This window comes from Crassostrea angulata, chromosome 6 (assembly GCF_025612915.1).
Source record: "Crassostrea angulata isolate pt1a10 chromosome 6, ASM2561291v2, whole genome shotgun sequence".
Taxonomy (NCBI): domain Eukaryota; kingdom Metazoa; phylum Mollusca; class Bivalvia; order Ostreida; family Ostreidae; genus Magallana; species Magallana angulata.
In genome coordinates this window covers 52,336,728-52,355,400 of record NC_069116.1, presented here as the reverse complement: position 1 = coordinate 52,355,400, position 18,673 = coordinate 52,336,728, and the positions used below count along the sequence as shown (strand labels likewise).

At 35.9% G+C, this 18,673-nt stretch overlaps 1 protein-coding gene across 3 annotated transcripts; it reads left to right on the top strand.

Annotated features, from left to right (window-relative positions):
* The first annotated feature begins 607 nt into the window (after window positions 1-607).
* LOC128190396 (ankyrin repeat domain-containing protein 11-like) lies at window positions 608-17,955 on the top strand. 3 transcript variants are annotated; one of them, XM_052862434.1, is made up of 13 exons: window positions 608-691; window positions 5,719-5,884; window positions 8,486-8,765; window positions 10,119-10,310; window positions 11,661-11,803; window positions 11,960-12,170; window positions 12,354-13,916; window positions 14,687-14,904; window positions 15,140-15,268; window positions 15,621-15,719; window positions 15,843-15,986; window positions 16,205-16,297; window positions 16,422-17,955. In XM_052862434.1, exons 2-13 carry the CDS (start codon window positions 5,816-5,818, stop codon window positions 16,590-16,592), a joined length of 3,312 nt encoding a protein of 1,103 aa, XP_052718394.1. In that variant the 5' UTR covers window positions 608-691; window positions 5,719-5,815; the 3' UTR covers window positions 16,593-17,955. The 3 variants fall into 3 exon arrangements, with proteins under 3 accessions (XP_052718394.1, XP_052718393.1, XP_052718392.1); XM_052862433.1 differs by lacking the exon at window positions 608-691 and adding an exon at window positions 812-981; XM_052862432.1 differs by lacking the exons at window positions 608-691; window positions 5,719-5,884 and adding an exon at window positions 6,502-7,628.
* Window positions 17,956-18,673: the final 718 nt, after the last annotated feature.

Genomic DNA, 18,673 nt, shown 5'->3' with positions numbered 1-18,673 from the left:
AAAAAAAAAAGGAATAAAAATGAATAAAAAACCGAGATGCATGTTCATCACACTTAGGCCTAAATAAAATTAAAAATATCATTTCCGTAAGAAAAACTACGATTTAATTATTTTCTCATCCTCATAATTTCTCAGATAGCTCCCATTTTAACTAGGTCATTGGAACTAAAAATAAATGAAGAGGTGAAGGTCGTTTTCGGCCGCCATGGCATAATGGCTTCCATATTGCAAATACTTTTGATATTTTTGGCACGCCTTCATTACTCAAAACTTTTGGTTATAACAACATTGCAATGCTAAATCCCAATAAAAAATATCAGCACTTTCAGTCAAACATGGATTAGAAATCCTTAAACACTCAATATTTCTCGATCTTTCGAGTCACTAAAGTACAAGCCGCCATGTTGCAACCTAAAATTTGTTATGGTTGGTTGAAACCTATCTTTTTTCGTTAATTTATTTATCCCAATATCTAATCGATATTAAGATAAAATGGGTATAATATTGTACACGAAAAATCAAATAAAACATTCATAAAAATAAACTGTTTGTTTTTTCTCGTAAGCGCGAGACTTATTTCTTAGCTAATGAAAACTCTTGTAACAAATCCTTGTCGGGGGTTAAGGTGTTCTAACCAATCAGAGGTAGGCTTTTTTCCCCGCGTAGAATCAAAGACTTGCGACCTCCAAAGGTGAGTACCCTTAAAAGATCCCTTATAGCCCCTAAAGTATGTTTGCTACATCAAAATTATTATAATTTTCTGAAAGCACAAAGAAAAAACTAAATGGGGTCACACACAAAAAGTACATCTTGCTTCTAGTTAATGTCATTTGACTTCTTGAAAATAGGCCATACTGCGAGACAAATCCACGCTTCTTGTGGGATTCCTAGCTTGGACTAGTCTTTGTTGTCAAACTACAGCACAGATTTACCAATGATGTCTCTCAAATATGTGCAAAATATGTCGTGTCAATTGACTGAGTAAGTGAAGTCTTGAAAATATCTGTGTTTTTACCAAAATGAATGTTTAGATAGTGTTATAACTCATTATATATAGGCTTACAGTGCCATATTCAGTAAAAACAAAACAATGGTTATATCTGTTTTACATGGAATACCATAATTCTGGAGATTTAGAGCAATAAGCATTAGTAGTTTGATTGATCAATTTCCATGGAATATAGAGTCAAGACAGGCAGTATGTATAGACAACTTAAGAAATTGAAAAGTGTATACAAATTCAGAGTCTTAAGATTATGTGCATAGATACACCTTTATAGCCTAGTTGATTTTGTTTCAGTCTCATAATATTGATGCATTTCCTTCCATACATCGTAAAATATATAAATTTTTAGCTATTTCAGATCATGTAGAAGTCTCTTTGATTAAGTGATATGTGGCCCAACTGAAATTATTGACTTTTTTATGAGATGACATGGTTTTAAGAAAGGTTAACTTATCAAATCAAATATATAAGATGAATCTTTGTATCCCTGAAGCTAACCACCCTTCTCTCACTCCACATGCAATACATGTATTGTCGTAAAAAAGTCGTTTTAAACCTAATGAAAAGACTGTATGTATAAATTAATATTTTTTTTTTTAACTTTTTAGTCTGAGGAATTAGACAAAAGGAGCATTATTTTTATTTCGAAAAAAGTGGGTGTAAAATACAATGGGAAATTAGAAATATCTTCATGATATAATTCTGTATACAAGTACCATGCTTCAATGTTGTAAAGATAAAGTAATGTTTATGCCATACACATTTGAATGATAAGGATTGTTTTCTCCAACATGTACTGTACTTCATTATACATGTATAAGAAATTCGAAGCATTTCCATGCTCTATTGATATTGTATGTTCCCAATATTCTTAGATTTATGAATTACAGAATACATATAGGAATGCTGAAATACATAACTTCTTAAAAGAGCTCGCTGCTGTTTGAGTTACAGAATATCAATCTCGTGTTTATTATTTGGCAAAGTGAAACAACAATTGTTGAAACTGGCCAGCTGCAAACATCCAGAGAGCCTCAAAAATATTTTGAGAGTTTTCATTACCATACAATAACTTGGTATTATCAATTTGTTCATTTACTATGGTTTGTGTAGATCATTTTAGAACCATTTTAACAAGGCCTTGGACTTTCAGTAGGACGTAACTATCTATTTCTTGTGCCAAAACAAATCAAAAATGAAGCTGGCTTCAGGTGAAATATACACCGATTGAGTAGTCTTAGCTCAAAAGCCAGACAAATCCTGTTGATTTCAAAGAGCAATGGCTGAGTGGCCTACAAAGAAAAAGACAGGCCTACGTCACATTGCAGTTTGACACCAACTACCTAAAGTCCAAGCTCTTATTAAAATGGTTCTAATGTAATGCACAATGGTGAGTCAGGGTTGAGCTGTAACAAATATCATAGTGGGTTTTTTCTTCTTATTTTCTACATCCATTTTAGGTTGGAATTTATAGACTACACTTGGAAATATGACATTTTTTTTAAATCAGTTAGAATTGTACTTTTCCTGTTTAGCAGGGAACCTAAAATGTGATACAAAAGATAAAATTAGCTATATGAATAAAGCAAATCAATAGTTATATGTATTACTTGTTTGATATGATATATTTAGCTATTTCATTTTCAATTAAACCGATATGTTAAAAATATTCCTGATTAAACCTTTGTATGACATGTAATGAAGTCCTTCATTGTGGCTTCATGTACATGTCTTAATATATACTTCTCTGCCTGTGAAAGATTGATTTCTTCTTGCCATATACTAGTATATCATTAAGCCTCAGTCCCTTCATAATACATGTTGTGATGTTTGATTGTTTGTTATATAGACTGGTTTACAGTGTTTATATATCTTTTTAAAAAATAAGCTTGCATAATTTACATATAAATATGAATAACTCTTGAATGTTAACCAGCCTTGAATAAGAACATCTCAAATGAGATCAAGTAAATAAGTATGTCCACATTTTTTGACCCCATATAAGAAAGTGGGGATTAAATAACATCTTGCACCTTGTTATATTTACACAGGTATACAGCCCATGTGATACATATTTAGAACATATGTGCCAGAAAAAAGGAGTTTCCCATTGTTTTCTAACCTTTGTTTGATCTTTACATCATTGATACAACAAATTTTTGTTTAATCTTAGATTGAGTCTAGATTATTCTTATTTATTGATAACTCTAGTCTCTAGCCTTAATGAATGTAAACATTGTTGACTATATCAATAAATCCCCTTTTTCTCGATGAATCCTACTGAGGTATCAGCCTTAAAAATTCTGAATTTCTTCTTAAGTTTTCATAAAACCTCAGCCTTGATAAGTGTGCTTCAATGACCCAGTTCGGCATACTTTTATATCAGTATGTAATGTCAGTTTGATCAATGTGTGTGTGTGTGTGTGTGTGTGTGTGAGAGAGAGAGAGAGAGAGAGAGAGAGAGAGAGAGAGAGAGAGAGAGAGAGAGAGAGAGAGAGAGAGATGTAAATTTGAACTTGTTTTGATTGTAGGAAAAGGGAACTGATGGATATCTTATTTTGAAGAGCAAAGCACTCATTGTTTGTCATACTGCATAATAGAAATAAGTGACAAAAACCCCAAAATGAAAAAATGTTGTGAGCTTTCTCTGAAGGCCAGATAGTTGAGATACAGGCAATGAGAGTTATACATGTATTAGACTTTACATAAAGTGATCTGTCTGTCTAAGTACCTACACATGTGTCAGACAGAGTACGTGTACTTGTTGTGTCCTGTTCTAAACTTGTCAGAGACCAAGCTTTATCTCTAATTGACTACCATTGTATGATCCTGTTGATAATTCTATCATAATAGTCTCTGGACACTTGTGTATCTCAGTGCTAATATCATGTAAAGTCATAATCTCTTTTGTTTCTTGATTACAAGACGGCTAGACCTCCATTTATACACAGTTTATTTAACTCTGTCGTGTAGCTTTCGCTTGAAATTGAAATGTTGTTTTTGATGTAATTTATGACCTGACATTTCCATTCTGAATACATTAATGTGACCTTGTATGAATTATTAATGCCCTGCTCTTTACATGCCTACATTTATGTTTGCGTTTATGTTTGTGAAACATTTTAATAAGAAAAATGGTTTTTTTTTTTATTGTAAAGTATTTTACAGAAACAATCATGTTATTTTTCTACCACAATTCATCTTTCGTCAGGTTTGGTGATATTGCATGAAATTCCTTGGAGTTAGTTCAAGAGATTATTGATGTAACCACACACACTAGATACTGCTAATTGGGCCCTATTCAGCAATTGGAGGAAAGGGTAGTTAGTTGTGGTGGCATTAACACCCAATACCATGTGATAAAGAGGGCTAAATATGGCGAAATCCTGCAAACCAATGCAAATGATATCTGGCAGAGCATTTGATTGAGGAACAATCATTTGTGTGTTTCTGAACAAAGAATGTCTTTGTTCTTGGCAAATCTTCAGTCCAAGACATGACAGCGTTTTTTTTATTTTTGTCAATAAATCAGAGAGAATTTTCTGGAAACTCTGTGGTCTGAACAGGAAGTACGTCCTTACATCGTTGACGTTTTAGGAATGTCAGATTGCACTCCAAAGCTTTTGTTTATGTGTAGCTGTGATGTTTAAAGAAACTCCCTTCATAAGTCAAAAATAGATAAAATCAATACACTGTATTAGAAGTTTAACTTTCAGAAACGTGCATAGGGTAATGTTTTATGAAGCGCCTTGTATTACCTTTACAATGGATGTTGAGAATTTCTTAAGTTTTGTTTAGACTAGCTTCCATTTTTTTTTTTTTATTGGGGAGTACATTATAGCCACCATTTTGCAATGGAGACTGAAATGTTGTTCTGATGACTACCATTTCTATTGATTTTCGTTTTGGTATCTAAGTTTTTGTCCTTTAGATGCATGTCAGTGGCAGTGAGTTTTTATTTGATAGATGGGTTGACCTATTTCTATAAACACATGCACATAATGACTAGGCATAAACAGACTTGCATACTGCTAGCTAGCTATCTCTGCAAGATATATTCAGGCATTCCGGCATGTTTACAATCTAAGTAGATGCGAACCTCAGACTTGTATAGCCTGCCCATTTCCTTTGTACTTGATGTGTGTGTGTTCAACGTGTATGAATGAATTATTTTTGCCAAGCAGACGCATCTGACTGTAAGCTGTAAAGCTTGCTCTGCTATTTACAATTTAAATTCTGCACTGACATGTGCAGGTTATGAAGGACAGTTATTGTTTCGGGTCAAATATTATCTGCGCATTTGTATTCTGATGAGAATAAAAGTCCTGGAAAAACCCAGTAGAGTGTGTAAACACTTTTTCATTAAAAGGGTCTGCCCTCAAAACTAATTTTAATTTTTTTAATGCCATGTTAGTATCCAAAACGAGAGTACCTTCAATAGATAACTTCATCAATTCATATAATTATACCGATACATGTATATATAAATATATACAGTATGTCTCAAAAATAAAGAGTTGATCAAACAATATTATTAAACAACACTAGTTTTGTCCTGCATATGTCGGGCATCTACCACCTTTTTAATGAATTAATACTAATGATGTACTATAATAATTAAAAGTAAATTACTCTGACATGTATGCTGTACTAGTATATTGTGTTTCTAGAGCAGTGATTCTGAGATGGTTCTATTTGCTGTGTTTTTGTAGATGACATATTCACTGGCCATGAGACTAAGCTTCTGGACAGCCACTGATGACTTGACTGGTTTGATCACATGACGTTCCGGACAGATGTGATGCCTGCATGCCTTCACTACAACTTACTGTGTCGTCATCATTGGACATGTCTGAAAAGAAATCGCCTCCTCAAAAGGTAACACAACAGAGGTTATTCCAAGGCAGACAGTCTCTTTTTTCTCCCAACTGCTAAGTCTTAGGTGGCAACATAATGCAGGGCCTTAGTCGGATATATTGACATTAAGAATTGTTCATTAAACGTTTTGCACACAATACAAAAGCAGTCGAAAATAGTTCTAATCAGATTGGTTTTAAATTTTATTTTTGGTCCTTTTGTAACATACACAATGAAGGACAAAAGCCAGAATACGGCTTTGTGTTCCCTGTGTGGGCCCCCAGTCCTTGGGGCTCCCACAGGCTGAGACCTGTCACCTTGATATACTGCTATAAATAATCTCTATACTGTTGGTGAGAAATGAAATGTACACAGGCCACTGTGTAGCCCAGTGTAAAGATTAGCCTGAAGGTCAAATAACTATTAACATTGTATACCCACTCCCAGACACATCAGGTCACATTACTTTTAAACACTGTACTCAAAATGGGGTTTTTGAGGGCCAGTCTCAAAACATGCCAAAGTCTGTAGTACTCTGTACACATAAAAAATGTCTCATGAAGATTTAATTAGCACATTTGTTCTGAAGAGTTTTTGTGAGCACATTAGTATGATCCTTTCTTCAGAAGAAAAATAGCAAAAAGTATGTAGGTGGACACATAATTGAGAAAACCCTGACAATACATCGACACGCTGATGTCTTTGTTCAGTCATAATTTATAAATTATTGATGTGAGAACAATCATTGGTTATGTAAAATCACTAATGTCATTTTCGTATAACAATGATATAAACAGAGATTTTCAACATTGATGTGAGCAATATGACTATAGGAAGCCATTGATAAACTGTCAGGAGAAATAAAGAAAAAAAATTATTAGATATACAATACTAGAGGAGAAATGTGATACGAGATAGATTCTGGTGCAATTAGTGTAGTCTATCGACAAAAAGTGTTACAAGCCAGTTCTGTGGTGTTGGATTACCCCCTGTGAAGAACATGCAGTGTTTGATCTGTCGGAGTGAGTCAGTATTGGAGACCAGCAATTTTTGATGAGAGCAGACATTTACTGCTTACTTAGTGGTCTGCACTAGCATCAGGGAACAGCGTTGTGTTGTCAACAGTGAAAGCTGGGATTTCCAACTTGATTCTTCAATTCATTAAGTTACCTGAGTGGAATTGTGCTGTGTGTGTGTGTGAGGCAGCATACAGCTTGACAAAAACAGGCCAGGATTTATGATGAATGGTTGGAGTGTATTGTGACAGGTCTACACCTATTGAAAGGCTGTGATTTGTGTGTACCTGTGGCTTTTTGTCATTACAAACAAAATCAGCTGGTAGGACTGGATAGTTCTATGTGTTATTAGAGAAAAAAATCAACTGGAAAATATCTGTGGAATCTACTGTGGTAGACTTTGTGATGTAATCTGGAGAGAGATTTATTAATGAACTAACAAGATATCATTACCGGTACAGGAGTTTGATTTAAACAGTTTGAGACTGATCATCTTTGAGTGGCAAAATCAGTGAATGAAGTTTTGATTCCTTGTGATTTCGTTCCAGCTTGAGATATACCCCTGATCGAGTGAAACATTGTGACTGTGCAATGAACATTTTGTGTCAGTGACAATCATGCAGGCCTTATTACAGGGTCCTTCCTGCTATCATTTTGATATCAGTCATGATACATGTAAGCCTGGCATGTTTCGCCAGGTGAAACACCCAGACGCGGGACGCCGAGAGGTCAGAAATTCCATCAAGATGGTATGCGAGGGGTCACAGAAATCACTGCAGTGTCTGAATATCTCCTGTGTTATCCTTATTCTTCTTCTGTGTTGTGTAAATGCAGGAGAGTGTACATGTACATAGCATTTTGTAAAATAAGTGGAACCTTTGAACTACCCCTCTCTCTTTTATGTCCAAATTGCAAAATTATGTTAATTACATTAGTTTTATATCTAATTAAAGTTTAATAGTTGATATGTATTATACATCAATGAGTACTTTGATGCCAAATCTACCATCGATCTAAATACAGACTTTGAAGAAAAAAAAATACAAAAATGAAATTCATAGAGTCACCCAAGTGCTTTGTTTTATTGATTAATGATGATTGTCTCGGGCATGGTTTGATATCGCTGACTTTCCTTCTCCTTGAGGCGGCAGGTGTGCTGTTGACGTAGGGATGATTCCTTTGTTATGAAGCTAGGCGACCTTTTTCTGTTGCACTTTTGTCCTTACTACTGTTTCCCATGGTTACCAGTTAGGAAATGTCTTTAGGTGCTATGGGAGTGCAGGTTATCTGATCTGATTATAAGGATAAAGTCCAGGCCTTTTTTTTTCTCTATCTAATGCAATTTTTTTGGCAATGGTTGAGAAATAGCAATGTGAAAACAGACGCAGCTGGAAATTTCAGAATAAATCTGCTCATTGTAATCACTGACATAGTGTCTGAATTTTGTACAAATATTTTGTTGATTAGGTCAATAAAGGGAATGTTTTATAGTTTGCTTACTATGATATATGACCATGAAATCAACTGTTCAAATTATGCTTGTCATCATTGTTCCCAATCAAATGCTTAACATGAACACCCAGTGATCTTTTTTTTTTCTTTACAGCAGGAGAAGCCAATTCTTATAAGAACACCGCAACCAGAGAGCAAGACCCTAAAACGTAAAATCCTTGTGTCCGACTCCCCACCTCAACTTGATGAAGACGACCGAAAGACCACACCCAAACGGAAGAAGCCCCTGTTAAATTCTGAAATGTCGCCCACCCACCATGGATCCACCCCTGTATCTAAGACCCCCAGCAGTGGGATTACCTCCCCTCGCACAGGGCCCCTCTCCGAGAGACAGCAGATGTTGTTCTTGATGAAAATGACTGATGATTCACAAGGTTTGTATTATTGATTTCATCAGAGAATGTTTGCTATTAAACTTACATTTCCCCTTTCTTTATATTATCTTTTACTGAGAGTATATAGTACATGTACAATAAAAGTGTTTAGGAAACAAACCCCCTCCCTTCCTTTTGTAAAAAAAAAAAGACAAGAACCTGCTGCTTACAGTCTTCCCCCTCCATCAAAATGTGGCAAGATAAATGTAAAGTGGGTTAAATTTCACAGTAGATTTAAATTTTTTGGTAGATAAGGATGTGTGTTTTCCCATCTGTTGCAAGAATAATATGCGATGGAAGTTCTCAGCAATTTGCTACCTCTGAGCCTTCAGTGACGTACAGTGTATGATTACTAATTCCTCTACAATGAGAAAGAAAGCTTTTATTAAAATCAACTCTGAATTAACCATGAAGTAATCCACCAGTCCTTTTGCATCTCATTTAAAAGTAATGTAATAGGAATCTTCATTACCTGATGACTCGTACAATAAAAACACAATAGATGGGGTGACTTTAAATGTAGGTAATGTTATGGTATGTTTAAATATTTATGACATGCTTCAGTTGTTACAATGATTTATAGCTCCAGGCCTTGGCTGTATTTTGAAATGACTTGGGGTAGATATTTGTACAAAGAATGTGTAGGTGTAGAATCAATATCACATCGCCTGACTCAGTAGCAGAAGATTATATTGACTGTTCTAGCCACCATTCCTCCGAGATTTACTCTACATCTACAGCTATAATGGCAGGCTATGACATTTTGTAAATGCATTAGCTGTTTATTAAGCATACACTGCAGTAGACAAGACACAAATAGAATGGTTCTGTGGAGGAAACCCAAGTTCATACAAGTTTTTGTCCATCTAGTGAAAAGATCTAATTTTAGTGCATTAAACAGACATTAATTCTCTTTTTATGAATAGCTCATCAATAATTAAAGTTTATCAAGGCTATTATATTACATAAAGTCTGTCCTTGATGGGATTTAGCCCAGTGTTTGCTGTTTCCTGTGAACCTGCACCAGGCTGACACCCTGACAAGCATTGTGTTGTCGTGTTGTTTATTAACTGATACCGTTCCCTAAGGGCAAGCATGTCTCTGCTGTAAAGAAACCATTTGTTTCTGCTCGTTATGTTTTATTGTAGATCAATAATGGAAAATGAATTAGAAATAATTGGATACTTAGTTGACCTACCTCTGTCTGTACTTTAATCTAATCTACACATGTATCTTCAATTCCATATTGCTTTGATGGTTTTTTTGGTATGAACTTTATATGATCACCAATTATTGTTTGTGTATGTGATATTGATCAAGTAGATTCATGCCTGATGTTTTCATTTGTTCTAGATTCATCATCCAAACCCACCTCCCCTCAACCCTCGGTTCCTTCTGTTAAGAAAACGCCAGGGGACAAAAAAGTGCACAAAAGAAACGAGCGTGGGGAAACCCCTCTCCATTTGGCAGCCATTAAAGGGGATGTGAAACAGACAAAGAAACTGATCAAGGCTGGGGCTGACGTGAATGTGGCCGACTTTGCAGGTAAAAGTCATTCTTGGTGACAAGAGCAGCCATCATCCCTACATGTCTGTGTGATATACTAGAATCTTTATTTTGATTAAAAACCTCCCTTGTTGCTATATACCATTTTGCCAATGGCATTTAAAACACACATTGTTTAAAAGCTATTAAGTTTTATGCTTTTGTATATAAAATTTCTTCCCAAAAAGTGAATTTGTTTTCGTTGAGGGTGGAATTCATAACATATTCGTTCCAAGTCATTGCATTAAGTGCTGAATATTAAATAGATGTAGGATATTGATGGAACTGTTGGATGTTTGACATTGTTTGTTCTCTGCATGACGAATGACAGGTAGCATATTAAGTGCTAAGTTCCAACTATTCTGATTAAAACCAGACAAAAGAATAGTGTTTTATAATTTTTATGAATATTTAAGTGCAAAAGATTTGTTATACATTGTTCTGAGAATATCATTATAAACTAGATAGAACAGACTTCAATTTGATTACTGGTAATCTTATATTGCAAAAAAGGCATGCATTAACTGGATCGCAGACGGCAGTGGCAGGTTTCAAGTTGACTAGGGAGTGGGCTAGTACATTGATTTTGGCTTGTTATAAGCTGGGTTGATTTTGAATTCTATGGAATTGTGCTTGGCTGATTGTAAGAGACAGGTCTGACCTTGTCAATTCAGAGTCTAATTGGGAAGGTATTGATTTGTGATTCACCCTAGCTAGAGGTCGAGAGACAGCTTAAGCTGGCAGGCTTATCAGCAAAGCACAGGTCTCTGGGCAGACTCTTATAGTTCTTCATTGATCTCCCAAGTCACATATGAACTGAGACTTGTGCAAGAACATCAATTTCTGATTTATCTCACCAATTTCATAGAACTTGTCTCAGACATGGGTTTTTTCTGTGAACAGTGGCAGTTTTGTCAACTATTGATTGTAAAGTTGATCACACCCTCCTACCTGTTTAATAGTCAGGTGCTTGACCCGATTTTATGTGTTCTTACATCATGTCTGAGTCACTTTTCTGTGAAATATAATCTGTAGAAATTTATCAAGAGGCAAGGAAACAAAGCCATAAGAAATAGAATCTCGAGCCACAAATTTGTCATTTGGAGTTGGTATTTTAACAATAAAACTACGGTACTACATGTATCGGTATTGCATATTTAAGCACTGTTTTTTTAAAATAAAATTCCTCTAGATAACAAGTTCCTCTACCGCAGTTGATGAGATGAGTTTGTCAAATAAATTGAAGTTCTTACTGATACATGCATTTTAGATGTTGTTAAAAAGCAAATACATGTACATCATGTACAAGTTTACGTCAGACACCTATATTTAAGATATTTTGTAATTCAGGATGGACACCTCTTCACGAAGCTTCAAATAGAGGCTGGGTATCAGTCACAAAACAGCTGCTAAAGGCAGGCGCTAATGTCAATGTACAGGGACTGGAGAATGACACGCCCCTCCACGATGCTTCAGGAAATGGACACACTGAGGTAGGTTAAAGGTCAAAGGTCAAGAGAAGACTGTACAAGTTTGTTTGTTTATTTGTCAGTCACATAATAACAATTACAAAGAAGAAAAATCTTGTGTTGATGTTCCATGATTTTAAATGCTATTGAAAAGTGAGATTTATCTTATTTTTGTGTTAGCTGGTTGAGCTGCTTTTGAAGCATGGAGCTAACCCCCTGCAAGCCAACAGTAAGGGTAAGACGCCTGTAGATGTGGCCGCCTCCCAGGAGATGGTGAAGCTGCTGAGGAAGGAGATCATCGCCTCCAGCAGTGACAGCTCCAGTCTGGACGACGCCCGCTCCCCCACCTCCCCAGAGAGTAACTCTTCCTGCAAGGACGACGATATGGATAGTACGTTTCTTTGATGTTGTATCTTGTTTGTATGGCTCTTTGTTTTTTAAGAAGTTTTTCATCAATACTAATCAATGTTGTTGCAAAAGAGAATCAAATAAACTTTTTTCCCTATTTTTTAATTATAGGTGTAATTACAGTTGAAATATGATTATTTTTGTTAAATTTACCATCCTTTTGTAGTTTTTGTGCCAAGAAATCCTAAATCAGACTCCAACAATGCAACTTCGGGACCAAGTAGTCGTAAAAGCATCTTCATTAAGTTCCAGCGTGAACAGAATGATGAACAGAGTGACAAGTCTCCAGACATCTACAGTTGTCTGGTGGAGACGGGTGAGAACAAAGACATTCAATCCTCTTGTGATAGTCCAGCGTCCAGCGGGAGTGACTTGTATGACCCCCAGCTACAGAGTGACAGGTTCAAACCCAAGTCGGGAGGTACGGAAGAAGTGTGTGCTACTAGGTCTGAATCTCCCGCCTCCAAGGTGAAACTTCCATTCTCATCATCATTATCGTCAGACATGGGTGGCTTTGAACTTGGAGGCTTCAACAGGTTGAATAACCTGGAGCCAGACAGTCAGGGCATTGAACACAGCTCTCAAAAATACAAGTTAAAAGTGTCGGAAACTCAGCCATTTTTCCCACAAAGTGAAGGATTTAGTGATAGTGAATCCAGAGATTCGTTCAATTTGGATAATGATCGTGATAGGATGCGGATTCCAACTGTGGATTCGAGTCACTCGCGATTAAAAGACTCGACAACATCAGACATTCAGCGGAACAGTGTCAATTCAGTGCTAAATTCGTGTACCTCCACCACTACTGGGAAATCAGGAGGTGGTGGGGAGACCAATAGTGTATCAAGTAGTTCTAATAATGAACAAAGTTTTCTGCAAAATAGCTCAAATATTCCTCGAAGAAATAGTATTAGTAGTTCAAATAATTATGTGTCAAACAGTGCCAACAATGGGAATTCAAATGACCTGCCAAATTCTAGTGTCAGTTCTAGTGGACTTAAATGGGACCTTCGATCAACGGCTTCACCGAAAAGTGAAGATGGCAGCAATCATTCAGGAAGGTCCGACTCTAATCGGATAGGGTCTCCTATACGAGTGGAGGGCAAGGATTTCAAGTCCTCGCCCAGAGTAGATCGTGATAACAACAGAGACAGCAAGCCTTGTTCTCCCAAGGTACCCCCATTGAAGATCATCATCCCTCCCAAAACATCAACAGCATCCAGTCAGGATCCAGAGTCAGCGAAGATTCACACATCCAAGAAATCTCTCCCCTATGTATTAAATCCTACTCAGGAACAGCAGGCCGGGGGCTTGCTCCCCCAGACCAGCACCGCCACCGCGCTGGGTTCACAGGAAATCCAGCCTGTAGCAAGCCCAGCCTCCTCGCGGTCCTCATCCAGTGGGACGACGTCCAAGGACGGTAATAAATATTCTGGCAAAGACTCGAAAGAGAAAGACAACAAGGAGGTGTCCTCAGACTCACAAGTCAATACTGAAAGTGATCAGAAGTCTGAGGAAATTTCATCGTCCTCAAAGGAGAGTAAAGAGAGAGACAATAGTTCTAAAGTGAAGGATAGTGAGAAGGATGGTAAGGAGAAAGGACAGGACGATGAGAAGGAGAGAGAAACCCAGCAGACGAGGCGGACACTACGCTCTCACACTCAGGCCATGCAGCAGGAAAAGCAGAAACAGGGTAGACCACCACCAAAGGAGAAAGATAGAGACTCAGGTAATTCTTACAGCAAAGAGGATAGAAATGCTTACAGTATTGCCTTTTATTATTTAATGTTTATCCTCTTAATAACGTCACAGAATGGCAGTCAAATACTACATTAAGTAAATGTAATGCAACAGTTAACAACTGAGGTGCCAATCTGGGACAATATGCACAAAAATATTGGACTGTCAAGTTAATAATGAAATATTTTGTTTAAACAGGAATGTTTTGATCATGAATCAACCTGAACAGACTTTGATTTGTTCTTGTCATTGTGAATTGTAAACATTAACATCAAACTACACAAACCCCACTTCCCTTTGCATGCATGAGCTGATTTACACAACTTGCTCTGTAAATAGCATTCTAAATATTTGCTTATCCCAACATTTTGAGACACAGTGTATCAGATCAAGAAGTTTTCAATTAGTTCTCACAGTCTGTACCCTGTAAATGTCAGATGGTATTGTTATAAGGCATTCATTGATTTTTTATGCATGTTTTATGTAGACCTTGTTTGTTTCTATGCTGAATTCTTTAAAATATTTGACCTTCTGCCAGTATTTCTTTATGCTTTGCACAATTGTTTGAAGTCTAAGATCATAAATTCTGGATACTTTAAGTAATTAATTATGAAACTAGACACAGAATTTCTTTTCTGTGTGTTCAAACAGCTAACCAATTATTTACAATGTACAGAATTAATTCTGTACATTGTAATTAATTGGTTAGCTGTTTGAACACTGCATTCCTATTGATTAGTTTTTGTCATCTGTGTACAGGAAGTAAAGAATCGTCAGACAAGGATGAAACAGGAAGCACATCCAAGAGTAAAACGGAGGATGAGGAGGTTCACATGCTGCCACGGAAACGAAAGGGTTTACGGCCAAAGACGGAGCCCGCTCCCCAGCCTGCCACTGAGCCCGCTATCACCCTGCCACCCGTGTCCTATGAAAAGCCCCCCAATCCATTCGAGTTATACTTGTCCATTAGAAAACAGGTACCCTGTCTTCTGTAGTGATACACATATATATATATCTTGTGCATCAAATATCAAGTGTAGCTTTTGTGTGATGTAACTAAAGGGCACCGTACAATTGTATTTTTTTTTAAAAGAGAAAAAAAATAATCTAGCCCAATATTGCATGTGTTTTTTAAGCACAAACATGCATATGATAATGAATACACGTGCATTTTCTCTAAAAAAATCCCTTTGTTTTTCCTTTTTGTAACAGGTGATTCGGCAACAGAATAATTTGTCCATAGTCCATCCTAAAGCTCCTCAGGGCTTCAAAGACTACTTAATGGTCAGCTGTGGCTATGTGCTGGAAGGGAAGAAAGCCAGCACTCTCTCTGTACCAATGGTAAGAACACCACTTTCATATTGTCAGTTATCTTTGACTCCTGGTTTAATACTGTAGTAAAGAACTAGCCGCAATAGTAAAGAGCAAATAAGGAGATCAGGCTATATTTAAAAACTTTTTTGTCTGCCCTCCTGTGGCTGTTTAAAATATGGGTGGTAGTTATGGAAAAATGTTTTTTTTCTTCAATTTTATAGAATAAAGATCTTAAAACCAGCTTTTATAAACATTTGTGTTTAGATTGTTTGTTAAAAAACCCTAATATATGTCTGTTTCTTTTTCATCACTCATTTAGCGAGGAAACATTTTTAATTTAGTCTCATATTATCAACTTTGATTATTATTTTTTTTGCAGTTATCGCCACCAAATTCAGTTCAAGGGGACATGAGGGAATTATTTATCAATCAGGAAAAAGTCCGCTATAAGCTGAGATTGCAACATCTTACAGAAAGGGTATGTCAGAAATTTCTGATTAAATTCTTCTGACATCCTCAAGTATTTTCTACTCATGACTTTCCTCGCGTATGTTGTATGTAACATGTTTTTATGAATATTTGTATTCTGACACTTCTTCAGGAGAAACTGATTTTGTCATTGGAGCAAGAGAGGATCCGAGAGCACGGGCGGGCAGCTCGTGCGATGGCCAATCAGAACCTGCCGCTCAGTGTGTGTACAATATTAAAGAATGAAGAAATCTATCATGCAATGGATGCAGAGCAGGTAATATTTCAGATTTTTGTCATTTTCACAAAAAGGAGAAGATATATGCAAAGAATTATACTCATAGAAGTATTGACAATATTTGTATACACACTGAAATAACATCACTAATGTTTGGATGTCTGTAAAGATTTTCAATATTTGGTTATCTATTAAAGACTTTACACGAGTATTATACTCAATATACATCGCTTCCTATTTCCCTGGAATTGTTTCAGGAGGAGAAAGAGAAGAGTGGAAGGGCTCGCTATAATGGCAGACAATTCTTATCATGGTTGAAAGATTTAGACGACAAGTTTGAAAAACTCAAGGTAATCGTACACAGTAAAAATAGTTTATTTATGTTATCATAATTCAGGTGTATTTTGCTAATGATATTTTACTGGTAAAAATATGTTTAACAAAATGCTAAAATAAAGAAATTTTTTGTTTTAGGAGGACTTGTTATGTCGACATCATATGGAGGCGGACTCTTTGTATGCGATTCAGAAACTCGACTGGGAATGGAAGATGAAGGAGCTGGGTTTATGTGACAATAATGCCACACCAGAGGTGGATGAAGTCAGCGTGCCTATGGTCCAAGTTCATGAATTTGATCTGACTTAGCCCAGGAAGAAATTTGAGAGTGGACATTGTCCCTTGAAATTTGGGAGATGTGAAAGTGAAAGTGAAAGTAGGCCACTGAGAGCATCCTTGTGATGTTCAGAGAGGGAAATAAAATGGACGGCGAAGAATGTCCAATGTATGGTGCAATGCATTATGTGCTGTGTTAACAGTGTGGTTTGGAGTAATACTGTAGTTGCTTATACCTGGTAAAAGATTGAAAGAAGAAAGCAGATTATGAAGAGAGATACAGAGGGTGCACCACAGAAAGTGGAGCATGTGCATGAGGCAGGTGGTCACATTTAGATTGAGATTTTGATCTGTGGGACACTGCATCAAGCCCCCCGGATCTATGTTGTGATGCAGGTTGAACAGTTAAGTGTGCAAACCTGCAACAGTCCCCAGCATTTTACAAGTTGACACTTTCACACAACTTGCAGTCATATGCCTTTTCAAATATACAGTGTAGGTAATTCAGAATTTGGATAATTTGCCTCAAGTGCTGTAGTTTTATAATTTTGTGTAGTTTAACAAGGCAAAAGGATTTTTAAAATATCATTGAGGTACATGTAAATGTATATTGCTTATGAAAATATCACTAAAAAATAGAAGTTCTGGTTTCATGGATAATTTTCTTGAAAATTTTCTTCAAAAAATGCTGATAGACATTTTAGATTCAGTTCTAAACTCTCTGCTTTTATAAAACTGAGATACTGCATGACATTTTCCCTTGGAGCAGTCTTTCAGCCATTAGCTGCATATTAGATGTAGTGTTGCACAATGAAGCCTTGTAGAAATCTGGACGTTGGTTGTACTGAAATCATGTTATAAAGCAGAGTCACAAGTACACCCAGTCTATTTTAAATTGTTTAAGAACAAAGATATATCATTTATAGCCTTGTGAATTTTACTTTTGAAATATTCTTAAATTCTTAAACTTGGACATGTGAATGGTTAATATTAAACAAAAAGGTTCAAAATACCTGAATCTCATTGCATTAGTAAATTATTTTATGACATTATATTTTTGATTTTATCCTTGTCAGGAATCCAATCACACAAAGGCAATATTCCCCATTTAATTTAGTGCTGTTTTTGTTTACTGAGCATCTCTTATTGTGTTTCATGTATATTACATGTTTAGATGGTCTGTGCCTCTGGTTCAATTTTTACTGGATTTTCCCAGCACCTCTTGTTCATTGGTATTTTATGTTGTACAGCAATGTATCAAGATAAAAGACATGTATATGTACTCATTTTTTAAACATTGAGATATTTAATGTTCAAATTATTTTTGTCACATGTGGTAAATGCCATGGGAGAGACTGTTCCATGCATTAAAAATAAAATGTACAGAAATAGAAAATTGGCATTTGTATTATTTTTATCAACAAAGAATTTGTAGACATGGGTATGACTAATTCATGAACACAAAGAGTTAAACGATTCAATATTTACATTTATCATGGAGTGGTGTTCTTACAGATACTAATAACTGAAACATGATCTACAGTAAATTCCAGTAGTATCTATGTACTGAATAGGCTTATTTTGTGAACTCTTTCAAACTGCCATCCAAGTAGCGCAAAAAGCCAATCTGCATATTGCAAATCAGTGGGAAGAAAATAAAAGAATATTATTGAAATAAGCTCTTACAAATTAGCATTACTTCACTAATATTCAGCCAAATAAAGACTAGTTTAGTTTTTTTTAGCTTATATACAAGTTATTTCTATGAATTGTACTGAAGTATAACAACACCAAGTTGAACACAGTGGCAACCCTATTCATGCGACGTATCTCTTCTTAATTCATTGTATTAAATAAATGTGGACTCACCATATAATACATATTTCTTTGCGTTACAAATTATCTTGACCATCTATTGAGACTTAAAAATATGTAATCATTAGAACTTTAACTTCTCTAATGCTAAAAAAGTACTAGAAATGAAAATATTTTCTTCACAAAATAATGCACTAAATCAGACCATACAGTATAAATGGTATATTATTCCACACCTGTGTGCTTGACTGTGTCTGGATTATTTCCTGCTCAATCGTAATTTTGTCATCAAATAATTT